The sequence below is a fragment of the Mustela lutreola genome, chromosome 10, assembly GCF_030435805.1.
Source record: "Mustela lutreola isolate mMusLut2 chromosome 10, mMusLut2.pri, whole genome shotgun sequence".
Classification (NCBI taxonomy): domain Eukaryota; kingdom Metazoa; phylum Chordata; class Mammalia; order Carnivora; family Mustelidae; genus Mustela; species Mustela lutreola.
The window spans coordinates 50971916-50996368 of NC_081299.1; the positions used below are offsets into that span (position 1 = coordinate 50971916).

A 24453-nucleotide genomic window follows, 5' to 3' on the forward strand; every position below is an offset into this window, starting at 1 on the left:
CCTACCCATGATTCCCAAAAGTTAGACCATAAATTATTATAGTTATATATTATTAGTTATTAATGACTTATAATAATATAGAAATACTACTGATAAAACTATTATTTTATAAGGAAAATTAAGTGATATAGGCTGCAGTAACTGCAGAACTCCTAAGGAGAAAATATTTACATACAAAAGGTCCTTCTTCTGTTTCTTCAGCTGTTTTTTAAATGAATGTTCAGGTCTCATAATTATTATTAATCTACCTTAATCCACTTATAGATCTTACTCAGCATTTCTTAAAGTTATAATAAACATATGACTTACTTTCTGATTACAATTGCCCAGTCTTCTGTATAACTTCTTATACAATCTCGAACATGTGGATCCATTTCACTATTTTAAAAAAGAAAACAGATTTGTAATTTAGTAAGGAAAGCACCGATGTTTGTAAATTTGGTTGCTTCAGTTCTTATCATATACTAGGCAACAACAAACAACACTATCACAAGAAACAGGATCTAAATAGAATCAAGGGAGGTAGCCTTTCCATAGTTACACTCAAACCAAAAATAGGTAAACGTCACCTTACCTTTCTTCAGGCACAGCTGACACAAGGGTTCTGCAGTCCCTAGGACTATAAACAACTTCGATATCATCTGGAGGGAACTCAATCAAATCCCTTAAAGGTCCAGAATCCACAGCTAAAGGATGAGTAATGAGGTATTCTTCCAAATCCACGGGGTCCACCGCTTCAGTAAGGGGCACCTTTATAAAGAAGGGTGGGTGTGAGAGGTGGGTAGAAAGGGAGAGGTGGATATAAAAATTTTAAAACTTTAACCAAAGTTTTAAAAAAATACATGCTTTTAACCTAGTTATTTCTAAAATGTCAGCAGAGATTCAGCCAGATGCACTAAAGAAACCACAGGGTGTTGGCCTTCTTATACTTGTTTATACTTTTGGGTCAATATACCAATCTTCTCACTTAGACTTTGCCCATTCCCCTCACTTAAGGTCAGTAATAATAATTAACAGTTTTAGAATACTTGACGATGATGAAATGCTCACTGGAAGGATTCTTTTTTTCTTTTTTATATCCTTGGAATTGTCAATGCTAAGTTTATAAGCAGCACTTTTACTTTTATTTGATGTTATTGTTGATTATTCTAGTAAAACATATAACCAGTCTGTAACAGGCTGGGCCCTCCAAAGATCTCCACATCCCAACCCATGGACCTTATATGGCAAAATAAATAAATAAATACAAATAAAAGGGTATTTGAAGATATGATTAAGGATCCTAAAATGGGGACATTATCCTGGATTATGTAAGTCCTAAGTACAATCATATATACCCTCATATGGAGACATAGGGAATTTGGTGCACACAGAGGAGAAAGCCACATCAAGACACAGCAAAGAGAAATTTGAAGATTCTGGCATTAAAGACACAACTGATACGGCCTCAAGCAGCCACCAGATCTGGACAAGGCAAGGAACTGATTCTGAAGGGAGTGTAACCTCACGAAAACCTTGACTTCTGCCCACTGATGTTAAATTCTGAACTCCAGCACTGTGAGAGAATAAATTCCTGTTGTGTTAAGCCACACAGTTTGTGGTAATTTGTTCCAGCAGCCACAGGAAAGTAATACACAGAATCTGTTAAAAGTATCTATTAGCAATAACAGAATATTCACAGAATTCCTTAGCCAAGTTGAAATTATACATTTTAGTAAGACACCCTACATCTTATCTAACATGAGAAAAAATATTAAGCAAAACTGTGAAGAATTATATAACAAATGTGCAGTTGTGGACCAATGAAAATAAAATAAGAACATGTAATTTTTCAAGATGCTCAACTAGGTAAAAACACTGAGACTCACAGGTATGTGTTACAAAATAGAAGGTGCTGTAATCTACGATGCTTTGGATTGAACAACCCCCAACAGGTAAAGCAACATTTTAAAGATAGTTAAATAAAGTAAAAAGTGACTAGCAAATCATGAACACTCAAATGAGAGTCGTTATTATCATTATATGCTTTCTCATTCAAACTTCTCCCAAACCCTGTAAGCTAGAGAAAGTTAGTATATCCGTTCTATGAAGAAGGGCATTTGTGCTCAAAGAACTCAAACAGGCGCCTGGGTGGCTCAGTGGGTTAAGCCTCTGTCTTCGGCTCAGGTCATACTCCCAGCGTCCTGGGACGTCCTGGGATCAAGCCCCACATCAGGCTCTTTGCTCAGTGGGGAGAGCCTGCTTCTCTCTCTCTCTCTCTGCCTGCCTCTCTGCCTACTTGTGATCTCTGTCAAAAAATAAATAAAATCTTTAAAAAATAAATAAATAAAATATAAATAAATAAATAATAAAACGAACTCAACTCCTGAAAATAAAATAGCCACTAATGACAGTGCAAAATTTAAAAAGGGGTCATCAGGATCTATAATTCATGGTTTTTCATTCATAAGCATTCCACCTTACCTATTCTCTTAAGTACATCATATACTATCATGATGTATAGTTTATACACCATATACTATCCCTGTTCCTTTTTTTTTTTTTAAGCTTTTATTTATTTATTTGACAGAGAGAGAAAGAGAGATCACAAGTAAGCAGAGAGTCAGGCAGAGAGAGAAAGGGGGAAGCAGGCTCCCCGCCAAGCAGAGAGCCCGATGCGGGGCTCGATCCCAGGACCCTGAGATCATGACCTGAGCTGAAGGCAGAGGCTTAACCCATTGAGCCACCCAGATACCCCCTACCCCTGTTCTTTATACAGGGAAAGAAGCAATTCAATAAGGAAATAGAATATTCTTCAACCACAATTGAAAAAGCTTGGTATCTATACTGGGGGGGAATGAATCTCAATCCTTCCATCACAACATAATTTAAATTGAGATGATCATGGACATAAATATAAATATACTAAAACCATAAAACTGCTAGATGAAAAATAGGAAAACATCTTCATGATTTGGGAGCAGGCAAAGGTTTCTTAGACATGACACAGAATTTATAAGAGAAAAATCTGACATATCGAAAGATAGTTAAAATGGATAGGCAAGTCACAGTAAGAAGAAATATTCACAAAGCATATTTAACAAGGGACTGGTGTCTACAATATATAAAGAATTCTTATATCTCAATAGTAACAAGACAAACCACCCTCCCAAATCAGGGGTAAAGTTGACAAGGCATTCACAAAGGAAGACACAGGAATGGCCAGTCAGCACTCAAAAAAGTGTTCAATGTTTAAAGTCACTAGTACATACACATATTTTTCCCTATTCTCCCCACTAATTACAACTATAAATCCCAGACAGTCTATATAAAATAAACATCGGAAGACTCTAAAAGGTAGAGAAAAAGGTAAATCAGCAGGGACCTCGGGACTCAAGAAATGGTGTAACTGTGGATTAGCTCAAATTTCTTTTTGCCTTATATATTCCACGTTTGGAGCTGGAAAAGCTCACAAACCAGAAACACCAAGACACATGGCATGGGGTGAGTTGGGGGAGGGGAACCGCAATAAAATCCTATTCCCCCCAGCCAAAGGACCAAGAGAGGGGCAGCACTGTGAAATAGAAGAGTTCTCTTTCTTCCCTCATTTCTTTCTTTCTTTCTAAAGATTATTTATTTGACAGAGAGTGAGAGCGCACAGGCTCACAAAAGCACTAGCAGGCAGAGAGGGAGAGAGAGAAGCAGGCTCCTCACTGAACGAGGACCCCAACACGGGGCTCGATCCCAGGACCCCAGGTCCACGACCCAAGCTGAAGGCAGATGTGTAACCAACCGAGCCACTCAGGCACCCCAGCAAAACAGAAAAGTTTTAGACAACAACCACTCTACTTCAGCCAAACACTGTATGAAAAACTGTGGGCCCACCAATACCTACACAAACAAGGCCAAATGGAAAGCTAGACTTCACCCTCTCAAAGTTGTAACAAGGCATCCAACGCTCCCCACCAAGCATGGATTCAAAGAAGTCAGAGTAGGGAACGAGGATTTTCATATCTACTAGGAGCTATGAGCCTCTCACCTCCACAGTGTCAATGGAGACCATGAAGGGGCATCTACTCATTCAGTAATAACAAGGTACTTCTTCCTCTTACTGTTGGGATAGCATATGAGGCGGTCTATATAATATAATACAATAAAGGGTAAAGGGATGGAAAGGTACATAAGATTCCTGACTTCACTCAAACTGTTAAAGTGTCAACACTAGTTTTGTGATAAGTTATGTAAATATAATACCTAAGCAACCACTAAAAAAGCTATACAAAGATAATGCACTCAGTCAGACTGCAGATAATCAAAATGGAAATCTAAAAAAATGTTCAGATAACTCAGAGGGAAATTGGAAAAAGAAAACAGGAAAAAAAAAAAAAAACAGGGACACCTGGGTAGCTCTGTCAGTTAAGCATCTGCCTTCATCTCAGGTCATGATCTCAGGGTCCTGGGATCAAGCCCCATGTCAGGCTCCCTACTTAGCAATGAGTTCACTTCTCCCTCTCCCTCTATGATCTCTCTCTCTCTCTCTCTCTCTCAAATAAATTAATTAAAAAAAAAACAGAACAAAAAATAAAATGGCAGAATAAAGCCCTAGCAAAATAATAATAATAATAATAATATTAAATTTAAATGTCTCCATACATCAATTAAAAGAGAACAGCAGAATGGTATGACCCACCTGTATGGTGTACAAAAAATTCACCTCTAATAAGACAATATAAGGAAGTTGAAAATAGAAGAATGGATAAAGATGTACCATACATACATTAATCAAAAGAATTCTGAAGTGGCTATATTAAAATCAGACCTTGGGGGCCTGGATGGCTCAGTTGGTTAAGCAACTGCCTTCAGTTCAGGTCATGTTCCCGGAGTCCCAGAATCGAGTCCCGTATCAGGCCCCCAGCTCCACAGGGAGTCTGCTTCTCCCTTGGACCTCCTCCCCTTTCATGCTCTCTCTCACCGTCTCTCTCTCAAATGCATAAATAAAATCTTTAAAAAATTAAAAAATAAAATCAGATCTCAGAGCAAAGTAAAGTATTAGATAAAAAGGGACATTATCTGATAACAGCTATGATCCAACAAGAAGACTCAGGAATCTTCCCCCACCCCCTTAAGATTTATTTATTTATTTATTTATTTGACAGAGAGAGAGAGAGAGGAAGATCACAAGTAGGCAGAGAGGCAGGCAGAGAGGGCGGGGGGGAAGCAGGCTCCCCGCTGAGCAGAGAGCCTGATTTGGGGCTCGATCCCAGGCCCCTGGGATCACGACCCAAGCTGAAGGCAGAGGCTCAACCCATTGAGCCACATACTCAGGCACCCCTGAAGACACAGCAATCTTAAAGGTGTATGTATTAAACAGCTATAATTATGTGAAAAATTAAGAGAACTGAAAGGAAAAATAAGATAAAATCTACAATTAAAACTGGAAACTTCAAAACCTCTCTCTCAACAACTAATAGATAACTGGACAGAAAACCAATGAGGATATGGTAAAACTCAACAGTACCATCAACCAACAGGATTTAACTGACATTTATAGGACAGTCTGCCTAATAGCAATAGAATAAACACACTTTTCAAAAGCCCAAAAAGCATATACCAAGACAGACCATATCCTAAGCCATAAAACAAACCTCAACAATTGTAAAAGAACTGAAATCACAGTCTGTTCTTTGACCGTAATATAAACAAATTAAAAATTAGCAACAGAAAGGTAACAGGAAAATCTCCACTTAGGAAATGAACAATATACTTCCAAATAAACTATGAATTGTAAAAGTCTGAAAAGTGAAATTTAAAAAATACATTGAACTAAATGAAAATATAACATAACAAAATTTGCAGGATGAAGGATATGCAGATCAAAAACACAGATACTACTTCACACCCATTATGATGGCTATTATAAAAAAATAGAAAACAAGTATAGGAGAGGATATAAAGAAATCAGAAGCCTTTCAAATGTTCCCAAAATAATCATACCAAAAAATAGAATTCCATATGATGTAATTCCAAGTCTAGGTATTCCACCCAATAACTGCAAATAGGACTCAAACAGACACTTGTACACTCGTGTTCACAGCAGTGATACACCAACAGCCAAAACATGGAAACAACATGTCCATCAACAGATGAATGGATCAACAAAATGTGGTATACACATACCATGGTATATTATTGAGTCTTAACATGGACAACCCTCTGAAGAAATGCTAAGTGAAATAAACCAGAGACAAAAAAAACAAGTATTATATGACCGCACTTTATAGGGTATATAGAACAGACAAATTTATAGAACAGAACAGAGGTTACTGGGGACTGGGAGGAGGGGGCAACTGGGAGTTACTGCTTAACGGGTCTACAGAGTTTCAGTTTCGGATAATGAAAAATTTCTGGAAATGGACAGTGGTGATGTATAGTGGGGGTGATAATTACATAATATTGTGAATATACTTAATGCCACTGAATTATATACTTAGAAATTGTTAAAATAATAAATTTTGTTACATATATTTTACCACAATATAGAAAGATAGATAGATAGATAGATAGATAGGCAGACAGATAGATTGAAGTGAACTTTTTTAAAAAAAGTTTTAGGTCATGTTTCTCTGCCCAAGTATTATTTCTAGGGCAGCATACTTTTCAGGATTCAAAGTGTCACAAATGAATATTCAATGAAAATAATGACAAAAGCTGGGAGTCCTTACATATATCTAATTCAAAATTAATCTTTCCTCAAAGAATGACCAACCATACATGAGTAAGTCTTAGGGAAGGGAAGGAAGCTGTGACTTTCTTAAAAATACCAAAAAACAATCTTGTTTCCCAAATTCACACAGGTCACTGGCTTTCTAGAGGCGGTGTTAGCTAGACCTGGATCACAGAATCAAGTTTGCTACAACTACCTCCCCTCCCTCTGATGCCCAACAGAGACAGCTGCTTGGGTTAGTCTTGGAATGTGGTGATGAGCTGATTATAACTATAAATTATTTTGCAAGACTCCAAGGAAAGATCCTGTATTTACTGATCCAAGGGAAGAGATTACAACATGATTTTCTAGAAGACTGTGGCTGGGGGACACCTGGGTGGCTCAGTCAGTTGAGCAGCTGCTTTCAGCTTAGATCATGATCCCAGGGTCCTGGGACCAAGTCCTGCATCGGCTCCTTGCTTGCCAGGGAGCCTAGCTTCTCCCTCTGCTTGTGCTCTCTCTCTGACAAGAAAGTAAATAAAATCTTTTGGAAAAAAAAAAAAAAAAAAGAGCATGGCTGGGCTGTAAGCAGGGTTAAAGGGTGATGAGAAGCAATAGTGAAGCACTACTGAACCTCTACCAGGCAACGTTACCACACTTTCTTCAACAATCATTTGTGTTGGGATTTGGAGGACATATTTAGTGTTAAGATCTCTTTCAATCCTTTCTGGTGTACCATCAAAATTCTGGTATTTGACAGAGGTTGTTTTGGGCTAGGGATGGGAGGTTAACAGGTGACAGATGAGGAGTTTCTTTCTGAGGTGATGAAATGTTCTAATGACTGTGGGGATGGTTACATACATCTGTGAATACATTAAATCCACTGATTTGTAAATTAAATGGGTTAATTATTCGGTGTGTGATTCAAACTCCAATAAAGCTATTAAAAAAAAGTTAAACCAGAATCTAATCAGTTAGAGGAAATATGAATGATAGAGAAATGAGTCTATAAGGAGGAAATTTCAAAAAAGTTGAACCAGAATCCTAGTCAGCTACAGGGAATGAAGGAGCTAGAGAAACAAATCTATAAGGAAGCAAACATAAAATCCAAAAAAAACGGGCAATTATATTAGGCAACTAATTCAATTTTCTCAATAATCTCAATGGCATAAAAACAAAGTTAGAAGTTGGGGGAGGAAGAAACTAGTTTTTATTTTTGTTTTAGCACAAGTGAGCTAAAACCAAATGCTATCGGTGGATTTTATGTGGAACTCCATTTGAATAAAGCAACTATAAAGAGATATTTATGAGATAATCAAGGAAATTTAGCAGTTACTGGATATTAGATGATACCAATGAATTACTGTTAATTTTGGTTAAGTGTGATAACAGCGTTGTTGTTAAGTAAGAAAATATCAATGGTTATACTTGTCTTTCTATTTCTAAGTATGTTTAAAGATTCCTAAAAGTTAAAAATACTTTATCAAAGAGAATACAAGAAGACAAATTGATGTCAGCAAGCTCTGACAATCCTTTGAAGGAACTGTGTTGCAAAGAAGAGCAAAGAAATACAGAAGGCTGGGGACAGGTAGAAAAGTAGGGCAAAACAGGATTTTTTTAAATGGGAGAAATAACAGCATGTCTGTATACTCATGGGAATGACTGGGTAAATAGGGAGGAAAGGTGATAAAGGAGAAGGGAGAATTACTAAAGGGGTGCATTTCAATAACTGAGCCAAGTAGGGACTGACTCATCCCTCCGCTTGTCCACGAGTGGTTCACCTAGAGTCACAGGTGTACAGGTAGACTACATGGGTACAGATGACAACTGGTGAATACACATGGTGGTAGGAGTATGTGGATGTTCTTTTCTGATTTGCTTCAATTTTCACAAGTGCAATATGAAGCCAAATTATCTGAGAAGTAAAAATGGGAAAAAGCGATTAGGGGTTAAGAGTAGGAGGCACGAAATAAGCAAACTGTAACAGTGGGGAAATGAATGAACTGGGAAAACATACTATCTGCCTGGAAATGTTAAAGCCTCCATGAGTGAACGCTCATAAACCGAGGAAGACCAGTCATTAGGATTATGTTTTTCTCCAGCCACACTCAGCTGCCCAAGTGCAGAGTGGGATTTTGAACAGCACTGAGGTTGTGCCAGTGAAATGAGAAGTTAAGGAATTCAAGGTTACATGCAAGAGAGTCGTTACAATGATCATCAAATAATTTAAGTTTGGTAAGGAGAGAAAAGAAAACATGAAAGTGTGAGGAGCAGGAAAAAGTCAGTAGGACCATGGATTCTAGGTTTTGGGGGTGAAGGACAGTTGGAGTCGGATACCAGAATAAGACAGGCACCTGGCTGGCTTAATCAGGGAGCATGCGACTGACTCTTGATCTCAGGGTCATGAGTTCAAGCCCCACACTGGGTGTGGAGCCTACTTAAAAATAAAAACAAATTTTAAGAAGGATACCAGAACAAGAGAGCAAGAAAGGTAAGAAGCAGTAGCCAGAGAGTAAGAAACATAAAACTGAGATTATAGAGGGGTCACGATTATTTATAGTGGCCAAATCTAGGGCATGACTACAGAAGTGAGTGGCTGAGGTATAACACAGGACATAGAATATCAGTATAAAAAAGGAGTTCAAGACTCTGAGAGGGTATTAAAAGGATCACCTCCAGGTACACTGAAATCACCTACAAATGCATGTATTCTAAAACTTCTGCAATCAATGTGTTACTGTTGTTAAATGTAAACTCCATCTTTAAAATTTTTAATAATGCAAACATTATAAACATGTTATCACAAGGTAATCAAACTATTATGTTCTGGCATACAATGTATTTTAATAACTGGTATCCTTTCTTATCTGAATGAAGAAATGTTAATATATAACTCTACCCAAGTCACTCCTTTTTTTTTTAAGATTTTATTTATTTATTTGACAGTGATTGATCACAAGTAGGCAGAGAGAGGTGGGGGGGGAAGCAGACTCCCTGCTGAGAAGATGCAAGGCTCAATCCCAGGCCCCCGAGATCATGACCTGAGCCGAAGGCAGAGGCTTAACCCACTGAACCACCCAGGTACCCCTACCCAAGCCACTCTTAATTACTTTTTTAGTTTTTGACAAATGGATGTATATTTCTAATTCATATTCTTACTATAACTAGTAAGTACCAGTTTTTTTTATCAAAATAGATTATCCTGGAGCACCTAGGTGGCTTGATTTCTGCACAGCTCATGACCTCAGGGTCAAGAGACCGAGGCCTCGCAGGAGCTAGCTTAGGATTTTCTCTCTCCCTCTCCCTCTTCCTCTCCTCTACCCACTTCCCCCAACCCCCACTCCCCACCCACTCAAGCTTTCTCTCTAAAATTCATTATCCTCACATGCCAGTTCCCTTAATAAGAACACATATGCTTATGATTCTGACACAGTAACTGGTTAAGGCAATGATTCACTACCTATATATTCCCTTCTATAAAAGGGGACAGAAAATACTACAAATCTACGTAATTATTTAGTATTTCCTTCAGTACATATTCCCAGAATAGATTCTTAAATTTTCCTGTAATGAATCACCTTGGATCCGGGGAGTCTTCACTATAAAATTCCAGAGTTGATAAATCCTGAAGGTAGAGTTTCAGAGTTGACTAGGAAATTAACACCTGCATTACACCTCCTAACCCAACTCAAATTTCAGGAAAGACAAGGGTGGCAACAAATAACATTATGAGACTAGTGACGGAACCCAATCCACTGGCTCATCTTTGTACTATTTTTTCATAGCCTCATCAGTAACATGCCAGTTAACATCCCATATTTTAAAGATGTTACTTACTGTGGTATGATGGGATATATTGCCAACAACGTTGAGGTTTTTGAGCAGTTGAGGAGAACCGCTGTATTGTCCAGAGATTTGCTTCCTGACTTCAGCAGCCACAGTTCTATAACAAAGAAAGTAAATATTTTATTTAAAAAGAAAATAACCATGTTTAAAATGGAGGCAAACTAAGTATATTAAATATTCATTTAAAAACCAACAAAATCTCGGGGCGCCTGGGTGGTTCAGTGGGTTAAAGCCTCTCCTTTCAGCTCAGGTCATGATCCCAGGGTCCTGGAATCGAGTCACGCATTGGGCTCTCTGTTCAGCAGGGAGCCTGCTTCCTTTCCTCTCTCTCTGCCTGCCTCTCTGCCTACCTGTGATCTCTGTCTGTCAAATAAATAAAATCTTTTTTTAAAAATTAAAAAAATAAAAACCAACAAAATCTCAAGAGTATCAACAGGGCCATAAATTCATAAAATACTTCAGTAAATACTGCCTATAATACAGTAGAATATCTTATGCTGATGTCACAAAAGTGACAGCCAACTTACAGAAGGCTTTTTTTGTATCTGGCATTTCAGGAAACATACGGTAGCTTTCAACACAGCAGGAAGCTATAATAAGACATATATATATGTATATATGCATATATACACACACATATATACATATGTATATATACATTTGTACATATATATTAAAGTGTACATATCTTAAGGATATAAAATTCTAAAATATTTATAAACAAAGAATTAGGAGGAAAAAACTCCTCCTTCTTTTCTAATATCACTAGCTCCTCATTCATGCCTCAGAAAACTATCTCTTAATTTTACTTAACTAGTAGAAATCATCCTTAATACTCTGGCATTAATGGCTTTCCATAATCTGACCCTAATCACCTTTCTAGCCTTGCATGTCCTTTCCCACATTCTTGTGAGTGAATATAAATTGCTTCCCACAAAGATATTTCTCTCCTATACTCACAAATTCAATTCTTAACTAGTTTTAGGCTAAACTCAAATACCAAGACATGTATACAAACATCTTAGCTCATCCCAACTAAAAATAATACCACCCTTCATTAAAACTCTTAGAGCATTTATAATCTAATGCATTTTCCTCCTTCCTAGTTATTTTTCCACATTTTATGTAGCTCTATATAAACAGGAGGCAGCGGTTTCATTCATCAATGTTTTTCCTAAAATACTGAACATGCAACACTCAAAACAGGTGACTGGTTATGAAATATACAGTATTACTGAAGTAATGAAATAATACTGCATATTATGTATTATTACTGTATGTTATAAAATATACAGTATTACTGAAGTATAAATGAAGTAAAACACAAAAGCATTACCACAATACAACAGATTAAGTTTATTTCAATTAGGATTAGAGTTTAAAAGTTTCATCACTTCAAGCTAACCCTTGGGGGCATACTAGTATTTCAAATTTATTTGCATAGCACTTCTAAAACAAAAATATTTTAGAAATTCAAATGACTTCATACCTCATCAGTATCCATATTCCTTATATTTCACAAAACTATAAAACAAAATATTCAATGAGTCCCAAATCCTGTAACTAATAACTTCCTCACATTAGTATCACTTTTATTAAATAGAAATTATAATTCAAAAAAAAAGAAATTACAACTCAAGAACACAAAATAAACACCACCATCCACAGATTTTGTGCAATTCTTTTTCTGTAGTCAGTATCTAACCTCTACACTATGATCACTGTCTGTCCACTTCTTTATTTTATAAAATTAGCCTTCTGGGGTTTTTTACTCTTTTCCAAAAACTGAACCCTACTTTCTCCTATCATTCTACTGCAAATAAATTAAAATAGGTCTAATGACCTAGTTTCCGGGACAGCCTGATACTTTCTGAAGTGTTATCAAGCCAGAGTCGGAATTCAGAGCCCTAAACATCTTCATCCAAATCTCCAGCTGAATTTCTGAACAATCTCATTTTTCAAAAATTATCCAGATTTGTGATACAATCTTTTCCCCCACCTTCTCTTTCAGACCTCCTTTCATTTTTCATGTTCAACCATTCCACACATATTTACTGAGCCATATTTTTATTTTTTAAGATTTTATTTATTTATTTATTTATTTATTTGACAGACAGAGATCACAAGTAGGCAGAGAGGCAGGCAGAGAGAGAGGAGGAAGCAGGCTCTCTGCCGAGCAGAAAGCCCGATGTGGGGCTCGATCCCAGGACTCTGGGATCATGACCTGAGCCGAAGGCAGAGGCTTTAACCCACTGAGCCACCCAGGCGCCCCCTGAGCCATATTTTTTGAGCTTATTACTCAATTAGAAAATTTTGATACAAAGGTAAAAAAAAGTAAGTCTCAAGATACTGATTTAGCTCAGCTTTTTTAAATGGGTGCTTTTATGTACTTTAGACCATTTCTGTGTTTTATAAAACGCTAACCTATTATTCATAATTACTAAAACCTAGAAGTTTATCCTTCAACAGGTAAATGCATATACAAACTGAGGTACCTCCATACAATGCAATATTATTCAGCAATAAAGAGAAATACGTTATTAAGCCACAGAAGATAGGGAGGAACCTTGAAAGAATACTGCAAGTGAAAGAAGACATTCTGAAAATCCTGTGGATGATTCCAACTATATGACGTTCTGGAAAAGGCAAAACTATAAAACCAATTAAAACAAAAAAAAACAGAGTTGTCAGGGTTAGAGCGGGGGAGGAAAAGGAAGGGATAAGTAAGTAGTGTAGAGGGAATCTTTAGGGCAATGATTTACTCTGTATGATTCTATAATGGTAAGCAGATGTCCTTATGCATCTGTCAAAACCAACAGAATGAACAACACAAAAATAAACCCACTGTAGTCCATGGACTGTCATTAATAATAATATATCCATATATATCCATCAATTATAAAATGTACCACACTAATGCAGGACATTAATAATAAGGGAGGGGCGCCTGGGTAGCTCAGTGGGTTAAAGCCTCTGCCTTCCCCTCAGGTCATGATCTCAGGGTCCTGGGATCAAGCCCCACATCGGGCTCTCTGCTCAGTGGGGAGTCTGCTTGCCCCTTTCTGCCTGCCTCTCTGCCTACCTGTGATCTCTGTCTGTAAAATAAATAAATAAAATCTTAAAAAAAAACAAATAAATAAGGGAAACTTGCTGGGGAAGCATATACGGGAAATCTCTGTACTTTCCACCAGATGTGAAAAGACAAGAAAGTTCACTGCAGTTTGGGATTCCCCTTGGGCCTTCTTTGCATTTTTTTTGTTTTGTTTTGTTTTGTTTTTAAGATTTTACTTATATATTTGAGACAGAGAAGGAGCGGGCAGGACCAGAGGGAGAAAGAGAAGTAGATTCTGCACTGAGCAGGGAGCCCGATGTTGGACTTCATCCTGGGACTCCAGGCACAATGTGAGCCGAAGTCAGACACTTAATGAACTGAGCCACCCAGGGGCCCCTCCCCCTGGGCCTTTTAATGAAGCCTATATACTGTGTGTTCTTTATTGCGTTTAAAGGCCTTAAAATCTCCTGATCCTTTTGTCAAGACTTAGATGAGAATATGAAAAAGCTTTTTCACAAAGAGATGTAGAATAAATATTCTAGACTATGTCTATGTCTCTTTATGTGTCTCTTCCTCAGTGCTACTCAACTCAGTCTACCAACCTCCGCATTATCTCATTGTTTCTGGGGCTAAACCATGAGTTATCAGAATTTCATCAAATTCAAGATGTCATTAATTATTAAGACCTGCCATTACTTCATGCACAGCTAATAGAGAAAAACCTTGCCAATTAACCACCATAACATCAATTATTTGGAACACCTATCCTGATTTCAGAAAATGTTAAGCAGTGAAACTTAAAATAAATGAAATATGATTACCTCAAAAGACATGGTAACAAAGACATACAACAAAAGATAATCCCCATGCTACAAATATTTGTCTTGTTTCTACATTACATAATTTCCCAAAAAAAGAAAATTAGTAATAATTTCAAAATAAAAAGCATTTCTAAAATGGGCTATAACAGCAATAAAAATGAAACAAGGGATGTATTTACACTGAATAGATGTATGAGAAGATTTCATGGAATGGTAGTGAGGAAATTTTCCCAAATGAAAAATAATATCTCTTAACCATACTATGGTCTAAAGTATGCAAGACAAAAAATATGATGAATATAGTTCCTGGTATTAGTTAAAATTCCTTATTAGACAGTAGTTCTTCCTTACACATGGGGAATAGTTCCAAAACCCCCACGCATGTCTGACACTGCAGATTGTACCTAACCCTATCTATATCCTTTTTCCTGTATGACACACCTACCACAAAGTTTAATTTACAAATGAGGCAAAGTAAGAGAGTAACAACAATAACAGAGCCTTTATAACACTATACTGTAATAAAAGTTAAGTGAATGTGGTCCCTCAAAATACCTTATTATACTGTATTCACTCTTTTTCTTGTGATGATAGAAGATGAAAAAATGTCTATGTGATGAGGTGAAGTAAGGGACATTAGTCTACTACTGAGAAGAGAGATGCTGAATCCGCAGGAAGAGGATCATCTGTTCCCTGACTGAGGTTCATCTCAGAAAGTGAAAACTGGATAACGAGGACCACTGTAGACTGCCTTTTCCCATATAATTTTTCCTACTCCAGGGCACCTGGGTGTTTCAGATAGTTAAGCATCTGTCTTCAGCTCACGTCATAATCCCAGGGTGCTGGGATGGAGCCTTGTGTTTAGCTCCCTGCTCAGCAGGGAGTCAGCTTCTCCTTCCTATACCCCTCCCCACCACTTGTGCTCTCTCTCACTTTCTCTCTCTCTCTCTCAAATAAATAAAACCTAAAAATAACAATAAAACAATAATTTTCCCTACTCCTGATGATAGCTCTATAGTAGGGAAATACAGGGAAGTCTTTTTTACATCTAATAATCTATTAATATTAACTGCAGGGGCACCTGGATGGCTCAGTCAGTTGGGAGTCTGCCTTCGTGCAGGTCATGATCTCAGGGTCCTGGGATCAAGCCCCACATCAGGATCTCTGCTCAGTGGGGAGTCTGCTTCTCCTTCAACTTCTACCACTCCCCTTGCTTGTGCATGTGTTCATGTGCTCTCTGTCAAATATAAATAAAATCTTTTAAAAAATATATTAACTGCAAAGTGGAAAGGGTAGGTCAAAAATTCCATAGTTACTTACACTCCTAAATTATAAGAGAATACCTTCTTCCACTCCCTAAAGAACATGATTTGTCTCCTTACCAACTCTCACCATTTCTACAAGCTCTCCCCCACCTCCCCACCCCCACCCCCCTGCCCTATGTCAATATGCATTACAATTTTCACAAAAGAATACACTAAGGCCATTCACCACAGGACATTGGAAATAACCAACAAAGGACTCACATCATGAAGGAAATTCTATTCTATTTAATTTTTCCTCTACCCTCCTCCCACTTTCAGATGCCCCATTTAACCCATGATATCCAGAAAGACCAATCTGGGCCTCTCACATCTCTACTCATTCTTCATGGGACCAGAAATAAAACCTTAGTAAAGATGAGTAAGGAGAGGGGAGCCTTATAGAGCCTACTACCACTCTTGATGTTGGGGTCCTGAGTTCAAGCCACACGTAGAGCTTACTTAAAAAATAAAATAACTAATAACTAAATAAATAAATGTTAATTTAAAAGATAAGTAAGGAGAGTTCAAACAAAACAGAAGAGTGTGTACTTCTACTATAAAGTCACATAGCTGCAATGTACTATGTCAAATAAGAAAATAAGATCTCTTGGAACTGTAACTGTTTACATATAAAATAGAAGTTAGGGAAGAAGTGAAGGGTAAGAGGATATACCATGGACTACACCAGGTAAGAGAATATATCAGAGACAAGGCAAAAAAGGGCTGGCTAAAAATCCCCAAAGGAAAAAGGGAAAGAAAGAACAGCTGATCAGTGCTATGACTATCCAAGCCCAAGACTGGTGACTGATGGGCTGAATCACAGCTCTACCACTGTGTCTAGCTGGCATTAAAGATAAAGAGAAGCAAAACAAAGAAAACAATAGATTAGAAAATAACAGATTAGAGGTGTGGAAGGAGGGACTATGGGCTTCTGCCACTTTGCTTGGGAGGACTCGAATTGACACCTGAAAACTTCAGGAAAACAGGATTTTCAAAGCTAATCATGAAAACATTTGTCATTGGAGTTAGTACTGTGACAAATGGCAGGAAGACAACATGGCTAAGAATCTGCAGAACTACCTTCCAAACTGCATCATATCTCAGGATGATTTTTTTAAGCCAGAGTATGAGAAAGAGACAAATACAGATGGATTTCTGCAGTATGATGTGCTTAAAGCACTCAACATGGAAAAAATGATACCCACCATTTCCTGCTGGACAAAAAGCCCAAGACACTCACTATTACCAACAGACTCTGTAAATGCTAAGAATTCCCATATTAATCATCAAAGGCTTCCTTCTCTTTAACTATAAGCCCCTCGACACTCTATGGAACAGAAGCTACTTTCTGACCATTCTATACGAAGAATATAAAAGGAGGAGGAGTATAAAGCTCTACGAGCCTCCAGACCCCCAATGTACTTTGATGGCCACATGTAGTCCAGGTACATAAAGCCCAGAGAAGAAATGGAGACATAAGGTGGGAAACTTTACTGAGACAGAACAAAATCTGAAGAGGACCTCTTCTCCCAAGTATATGAAGATCGAATACAAGAACTAGCAAAGCAAAAGCGTTTGCAAATAACAACATAAAAATGGAGTGCCCTGAATCCTTTCTGGGATGAATACGAAACTCAAAGGAGTATCTTTAAGAACCTTAACCAAGATACAGCGTGGAGTTTAGTATGATGGCAGCTGTTGGTTCCTTTTCTCACACATGGTTTCCCCAATATGTGAAACAGTAAAGAGTTATCCATGCCAACAGATGGGAATTTACCTTGATAAGGTGTTCTCTCACGCTAAGGAGTGCAGATATACAGCACAGCTCACGAACAATGAGTCAGTTCCTCTAGACTAAAAATGGTCAACCTTTTCTGAGCAGGACCCAGAGGACAAAGTAAGGCTTACATTACAGGATATATGTAATCTATTGTGTTTGTATGTATGTGTCTGTGTATATGTAGGGTATATATGTGTGTGTGATGTGTGTGTATACATACACACATCAAATATCAAAAAGTAGTCACCTTAGATATAACGCCCGGTCATATTTTTCTACTTGTAATTTTTAAAAAATATTCATTACCATCTAGTACAGATGTCTACCTCCTGCAAATAAAGGCTTTACTAGCAGTAGCAGTGACATTGAATAAATCAATAATTTACCAGGAAAAAACAAAAACAATCTATTAAAGAAATGCAACATTGTGTCATCTACTAAGTATGATACTAAGTATGCCTAAAATGTTTACCCTGAATTAAATCAAACTGTACATCTACAGAGAACACTAGAACAGGCCGGTACCAAAGGAAGCAATCAGATAAAAACCAGAAGGCAGGTCATTATGCACCATAAGTCTTTTCAGCAAATCAGTGTCATGGATAAATAAATAAAGACAGTGGGCTAAGTTTTAGTGTTAAAAAAAAAAAAAAAAAAAAAAACAGACACATAAGTCAATGGAACAGAATAGAGAGCCCAGAAATAGACCCTCAACTCTATGGTCAACTAATGTTAGACAAAGCAGGAAAGAATGTCCAATGGAAAAAAGATAGCCTCTTCAATAAATGGTGTTGGGAAAATTGGACAGCCACATGCAGAAAAATGAAACTGGACCATTTCCTTAGACCACACACGAAAATTGACTCAAAATGGATGAAGGACCTCAAAGTGAGAAAGGAACCCATCAAAATCCTTGAGGAGAACACAGGCTGCAACCTCTTCGACCTCAGCCACAGCAACATCTTCCTAGGAACATCGCCAAAGGTAAGGGAAGCAAGGGCAAAAATGAACTATTGGGATTTTTATCAAGATCAAAAGCTTTTGCACAGCAAAGGAAACAGTTAACAAAACCAAAAGACAACTGACAGAATGGGAGAAGATATTTGCAAATGACATATCAGATAAAGGGCTAGTGTCCAAAATCTATAAAGAACTTAGCAAACTCAACACCCAAAGAACAAATAATCCAATCAAGAAATGGGCAGAAGACATGAACAGACATTTCTGCAAAGAAGACATCCAGATGGCCAACAGACACATGAAAAAGTGCTCCATATCACTCGGCATCAGGGAAATACAAATCAAAACCACAATGAGATATCGCCTCACACCAGTCAGAATGGCTAAAATTAACAAGTCAGGAAATGACAGATGCTGGCGAGGATGCAGAGAAAGGGGAACCCTTTCTGTGGGAATGCAAGCTGGTGCAACCACTCTGGAAAACAACATGGAGGTTCCTCAAAATGTTGAAAATAGAACTACCCAATGACCCAGCAATAGCACTACTGGGTATTTACCCTAAAGATATAAACGTAGTGATCCAAAGGGGCATGTGCACCGGAATGTTTATAGCAGCAATGTCTACAATAGCCAAACTATGGAAAGAAACTAGATGTCCATCAACAGATGAATGGATAAAGAAGATGTGGTATATATACACAATGGAATCCTATGCAGCCATTAAAAGAAATGAAATCTTGCCATTTGTGACAACATGGATGGAACTAGAGCGTATCATGCTTAGCGAAATAAGTCAAGTGGAGAAAGACAACTATCGTATGATCCCCCTGATATGAGGAAGTGGTGATGAAACATGGGGGTTTAAGGGGGTAGGAGAAGAATCAGTGAAACAAGATGGGATTGGGAGGGAGACAAACCATAAGTGACTCTTAATCTCACAAAACAGACTGAGGGCTGCTGGGGGGAGGGGGGTTGGGAGAAGGGGGTGGAGTTATGGATACTGGGGAGGGTATACGCTATGGTGAGTGCTGTGAAGTGTGTAAACCTGGAGATTCACAGACCTGTACCCCTAGGGATAAAAATATATTACAGGTTTATAAAAAAGAAAAAAGAAAAAAATAATAAAAAACAAACAAACAAATAAACAAACAAAAAAGACTTCAGGCCAAAAAAAGTACAGTCTATTTAAAAGAAGGGGAAAAAGAAAAAATCTTAAAAGATATAACAAACTGTAATGAATGGTTCCTAATTAGATCCTGATTTGAACAAACCAGCTACAAAGGACATTTCTGGGGATAATGAGAAACCTGAACATGGACAGGTATTACATTATTAAGAATTATTGGTTTTTTTTAATGTGTGATAACAGTATTACAGTAATGCAGGAAATGTCCTTATATATTAGAGATGCAAATGATGCCAGTAATTTAGCTTTAAACTCTTCAGTTATTATTATTCTACCTAAATGTACAAAACTAGCAAACTAATTATGGAGTACAGATGAGGCAAGTATTCTTCACAAAGTGTATCGTGTCCTCCAGAATGCCCTGCCTGATTATGTGTTCTGTTCCACTCAGGTTAGCTATGCCTCCTCTGTGCTTTCAAAGTACTCATGTGTATCCGTATACACTCAAGGAAACAGAGTTACCGGGGGCTCATTTAGACAGGCAGCAGACTGGCCAGACTGCTTTTCACCATGAACTAAGAACCTGGACTTGCTGACACAGAGTCTGATTACAGCAGCAGGAAAGTCCAATGCTTATAAATGTTCTCTTTGATATAAGCACATAAATTACAAAGCAGGTTCTTCTGGAATACTAACACAACCCTCAAATATGAAAGTATGGTGGAAGGGAAAATTTGAAAGTATGGTGGAAGGGAAAAGGAACAGTGAAGGATCAAGAACTTGGCTCTCATGTCTGGCACATTCTCACACTTCAGAGGTACCTTTGCAACCTCCTTGAGGAATTAGGGAGAACAAGGAAACTTTACTTCTGGAGTATGCTACGCTGGCTCCTGTTTTGTATAAATGTCTCAAGGCAGGTTAATTTCTGCCATTAAAGAAAATGTATAGTCTTTACCTCAACCTGGTAGCACTATCTAAAACTACCTGTTGTGAGGGCGCCTGGGTGGCTCAGTTGGTTAAGCAACTGCCTTGGGCTCAGGTCATGATCCCAGAGTCCCAGGACTGAGTCCCGCATCAGGCTCTCAGGTTCATCGGAGTCTGCTTTGCCCTCTGACCTTTTCCCCTCTCATGCTCTATCTCTCAAATAAATAAATGAAATCTTAAAAAAAAAAAAAAAAAAACACCTCATTGTGAAAACCAAACAATATTATAGACATAGTATCTATCAAATTGTTTTGAAATCTACTTACCTATCTCCTTGAAAGAAACCAAGCAATAAAAGGGGGGACTTCATTTACCTTTGCACCCTCTACCAGAATGCCTGGCACATCCTGAGTACTTTAATAAATGTTTTCGAAGCTGGACTGAAAAAATGGGAATAGAGAAAAAAATCATAATTCTTCCCCAACCCCGGCCCCGGGAAAGTAGTTCAGAAAGAATGTTAGAATGGAACAACTGATGTGAGCTTCTTAAGGACAGGACCTGCATCCCATTAATCTTTATATGCTCAGTATCTGAGACAATGGAGAGAGAGAAAGGAAGAAATGCAGACACAGATACAAGAGTGCAAAGAGAGAAAAGGAGATAGGGCAGAAGGATGAATTTGGAGACTACTCAATATATAAATCTTCCAAATGTCTTTTGTAAGTACAGTTGTTTCTAACTGATTGGGAAAGGCCAAGGAAGTATCCCTTTTTAACTATTACTGTCAAATAGGTAAATATTTGCTAAGGGGAAAAATCTGAATCCACAGAAGAATTCTAAATACATAACCATTTCTGAAAGAGCCTTGCTGACACATCATTATCCCATTTATTAAGTGAAACACAGAAACACAATGCTCCCCTATTCTACAAGAAACTCCTTTGAAACAAGATATATGATATGTTTACTTATCTCAAAGCAGTCTATTATTTAACCTACCTGCAAAGGCTGGTTCCAGAACTATGTTCAAATTCTACAATTATGTAAACAAAGTTATTACAAGTAGCAGAGAAATAAGATTTTCCAACATAGAGGAAAGACAAAGAAAATAAATCTATAAAGGAAGATATCTTTTTTTTTTTTTTTAAGTAGACTTCACACTCAATGTGGGGCTTGAACTCACAACCCTGAGATCAAAAGTCATATTCTCTACAGACTGAGCCAGCCAGGTGTCCCAGGAAGACATCCTGGGATAGAGCCCTGCATCGAGCCCTGCATCCGGCTCTCTGCTCAGCAGGGAGCCTGCTTCCTCCACTCTCTCTGCCTGCTGCTCTGCCTACTTGTGACCTCGGTCTCTGTGAAATAAATAAATAACATCTTTAAACAAAAAAAAAAAAAAGTATGGGGTGCCTGGGTGGCTCAGTGGGTTAAGCCACTGCCTTCGGCTCAGGTTATGATCTCAGGGTCCTGGAATTGAACCCCACATCGGGCTCTCTGCTCAGTGGGGAGCCTGCTTCCCCACCCCCCACCTGCCTCTCTGCCTACTTGTGATCTCTCTCTCTGTCAAAAAAAAAAAAAAAAAAAAAGTAAACAAAAGGAATATATACCTGGCAATTAAAAAACACAAACCTCACAAAGAGGTAAAAACAAGAAATACATCTCTCTACCATCACCTATCCCCAGTCCTATTTCCTAAATGTAACCCCTTAATATTTTATCAGGTATCCTTCAAGAAAAATGTGTCTACTTTTTAATATTCATATGTGACATCATACAATAAAAAAAAACTTTTCTTGATACCTTACATTATAGACTTAATATATCTTGGGAATCACTCCATATCAGCACATAAAATTAATAATCCTCTAGCAATATTTATCAAGCATTTACAACTTATATGCCAGATACTGTATGTTAGATTTGTTATACCCCATTTAATCCTCAGAAAAACTCTGTGAAGTAGGCATTTTAGAATCTTAAAGTATCAAGAGGTTAAGTTCAGATAACTAATAAGGAATAGAGCCAAGATCTGAACATAGAATCCCCACTCTTAAAAACTGCTCTCCAGCTTTCGATCTGCTACAGAGTTTAGAACATGGGTGAACCAGAACATATTTAACCAGCAGTCTCTATTAGTAGACATTTAGGCTATTTCTAGATTTGTAAAGATTATGACTGGAATGCAAGCTCCAAGAGAGATTTTTGTCTAAATCTAGAATTATGAATGGCCTTTATTTTTTCTTTTGGGCCTTCTGTATTCCAAATTTTCTGCAGCACCATATATTATGTTACAGTCAGAAAAAAAACCAGATATTTTTAGATAAACTTCAAAAATAAAGTAACTTTTCCAAGTTTATGAAAAATAGACAGAGTTTGAATTCAGATCCATAAAACTCCTAAGGCCTCTTTCCTTAGAAGCAAGTTTCCAAAGGTAAATGATTCTAGCTACAGTTCATATTAATGAGTTCTCTGTTCTCGAAAACCTAGCCTATGAGGTCAACTAAAGATACTCAGTGAAAATGTCTAGTGTATACACTAACATATTAATAGGAACACTGTAATTACAACCACCACCGCTGTTATGATCTGTTTCCTATCTTTCCGGGATGGCTAAATAAAACTTTCTTCTGAGTCCCTGTCACTTGTTAAATTCTTTAAGAATTCAGGTTCACAATGGGCCAGAAGCCACTAAAGGCCTAAGAAACAAAAACACAGAGAGGATGATTTGTGAAACCAAAGAACAGAAACAGTCTTTCTATATAACACACTTAACATTTAAGACATAATCCCTTTTTGGGAAGGATAAAGAAAAAAAGATGTCGATGACTCATGTATCCCATCTGACACAATTCTGGAATAACATTTTAGTCAAAAATTTAGAACGCTGTATGAAAGAGACGTGGATATCTCCATCACTCTGATCTAAAGCATCCCACCATATCTCAATTTCCTCAACAAAAACTTGGTAATAACATTGTTCCCAGTTCATGGAACATATTAACTTAAAACTACAGAAAAAAATAATTTAAAAATTTAGCATTTGGAAAAATTAAAACTGATCTAAAATTGCCAACCCAAATGAAAACTGGAAGGGGGAGAAAACCTCTTACTGTAAAAAGTCAATATTCCCAAAAAGAGATAAATTTATCTTCAATTCCACCCTACTTCATAAAAAAAGCACCAGAATCTCCCACAAACATATAAATTATATCTTGTATCCAATTAGTTGCTAAGTCCTTTCATTCTAACTCAGATATACTTCTCAAATCTTTGTCTTCTTCCCTTTACCACAGCATCTGCCTACAAACAGCATCATACTTAAGGGTGAAAGTCTGAATGCTTTTCTCCTTAGACTGGGGAGAAAGCAAGAATGTCTGCTCTTACTATTCAACACTGTACTAGAGGTTCTAGCTAGTGCACCACAAGGAAGGAAGGAAAGAAATGGAAACAGGGGTGCCTGGGTGGCTCAGTGGGTTAAAGCCTCTGCCTTTGGCTTAGGTCATGATCCTAGGGTCCTGGGATCGAGCCTTGCATTGGGCTCTCTGCTCAGTGGGGAGCCTGCTTCTCCTCTCTCTCTCTCTCTGCCTACTTGTGATTGCTGTTGTCAAATAAATAAATAATTTAAAAATCTTTTAAAAAACATTCTTTTAATTTTTTTTTTAAGATTTTATTTTTATTTATTTGAGAGAGAGACACTGAGAGAGAGCATGAGTGAGGAGAAGGTCAGAGGGAGAAGCAGATTCCCCGTGGAGCTGGGAGGCTGATGCAGGACTTGATCCCAGGACTCTGGGATCATGACCTGAGCCAAAGGCAGTCGTCCAACCAACTGAGGCACCCAGGCGTCCCTAAAAAGTTTTTTTAAAAAAGAAATGGAAACAAATTAAGGGCAATTCAGATGGAAAAGGAAGAAATAAACCTCTTTATTCACAGACAACATGATCCTGTAAGCAGGAATCCA

General features: G+C 37.7%; 1 protein-coding gene and 1 pseudogene across 10 annotated transcripts in view; one reads left to right on the forward strand and one right to left on the reverse strand.

Moving 5' to 3' along the window:
• Positions 1-24453, reverse strand: part of DOCK7 (dedicator of cytokinesis 7) — a 218452-nt gene that overhangs the window by 179190 nt on the left and 14809 nt on the right. For all 10 annotated transcript variants that reach the window (XM_059137858.1, XM_059137856.1, XM_059137859.1 and 7 more), the window contains exons 2-4: positions 10520-10625; positions 575-750; positions 310-378 (exon numbers count right to left, since the gene is read on the reverse strand). In XM_059137858.1, the coding sequence (XP_058993841.1) occupies positions 310-378; positions 575-750; positions 10520-10625 (351 nt within the window). The remainder of the gene's footprint in view (positions 1-309; positions 379-574; positions 751-10519; positions 10626-24453) is intronic.
• On the forward strand, positions 16709-17298 carry LOC131809823 (nicotinamide riboside kinase 1-like; annotated as a pseudogene).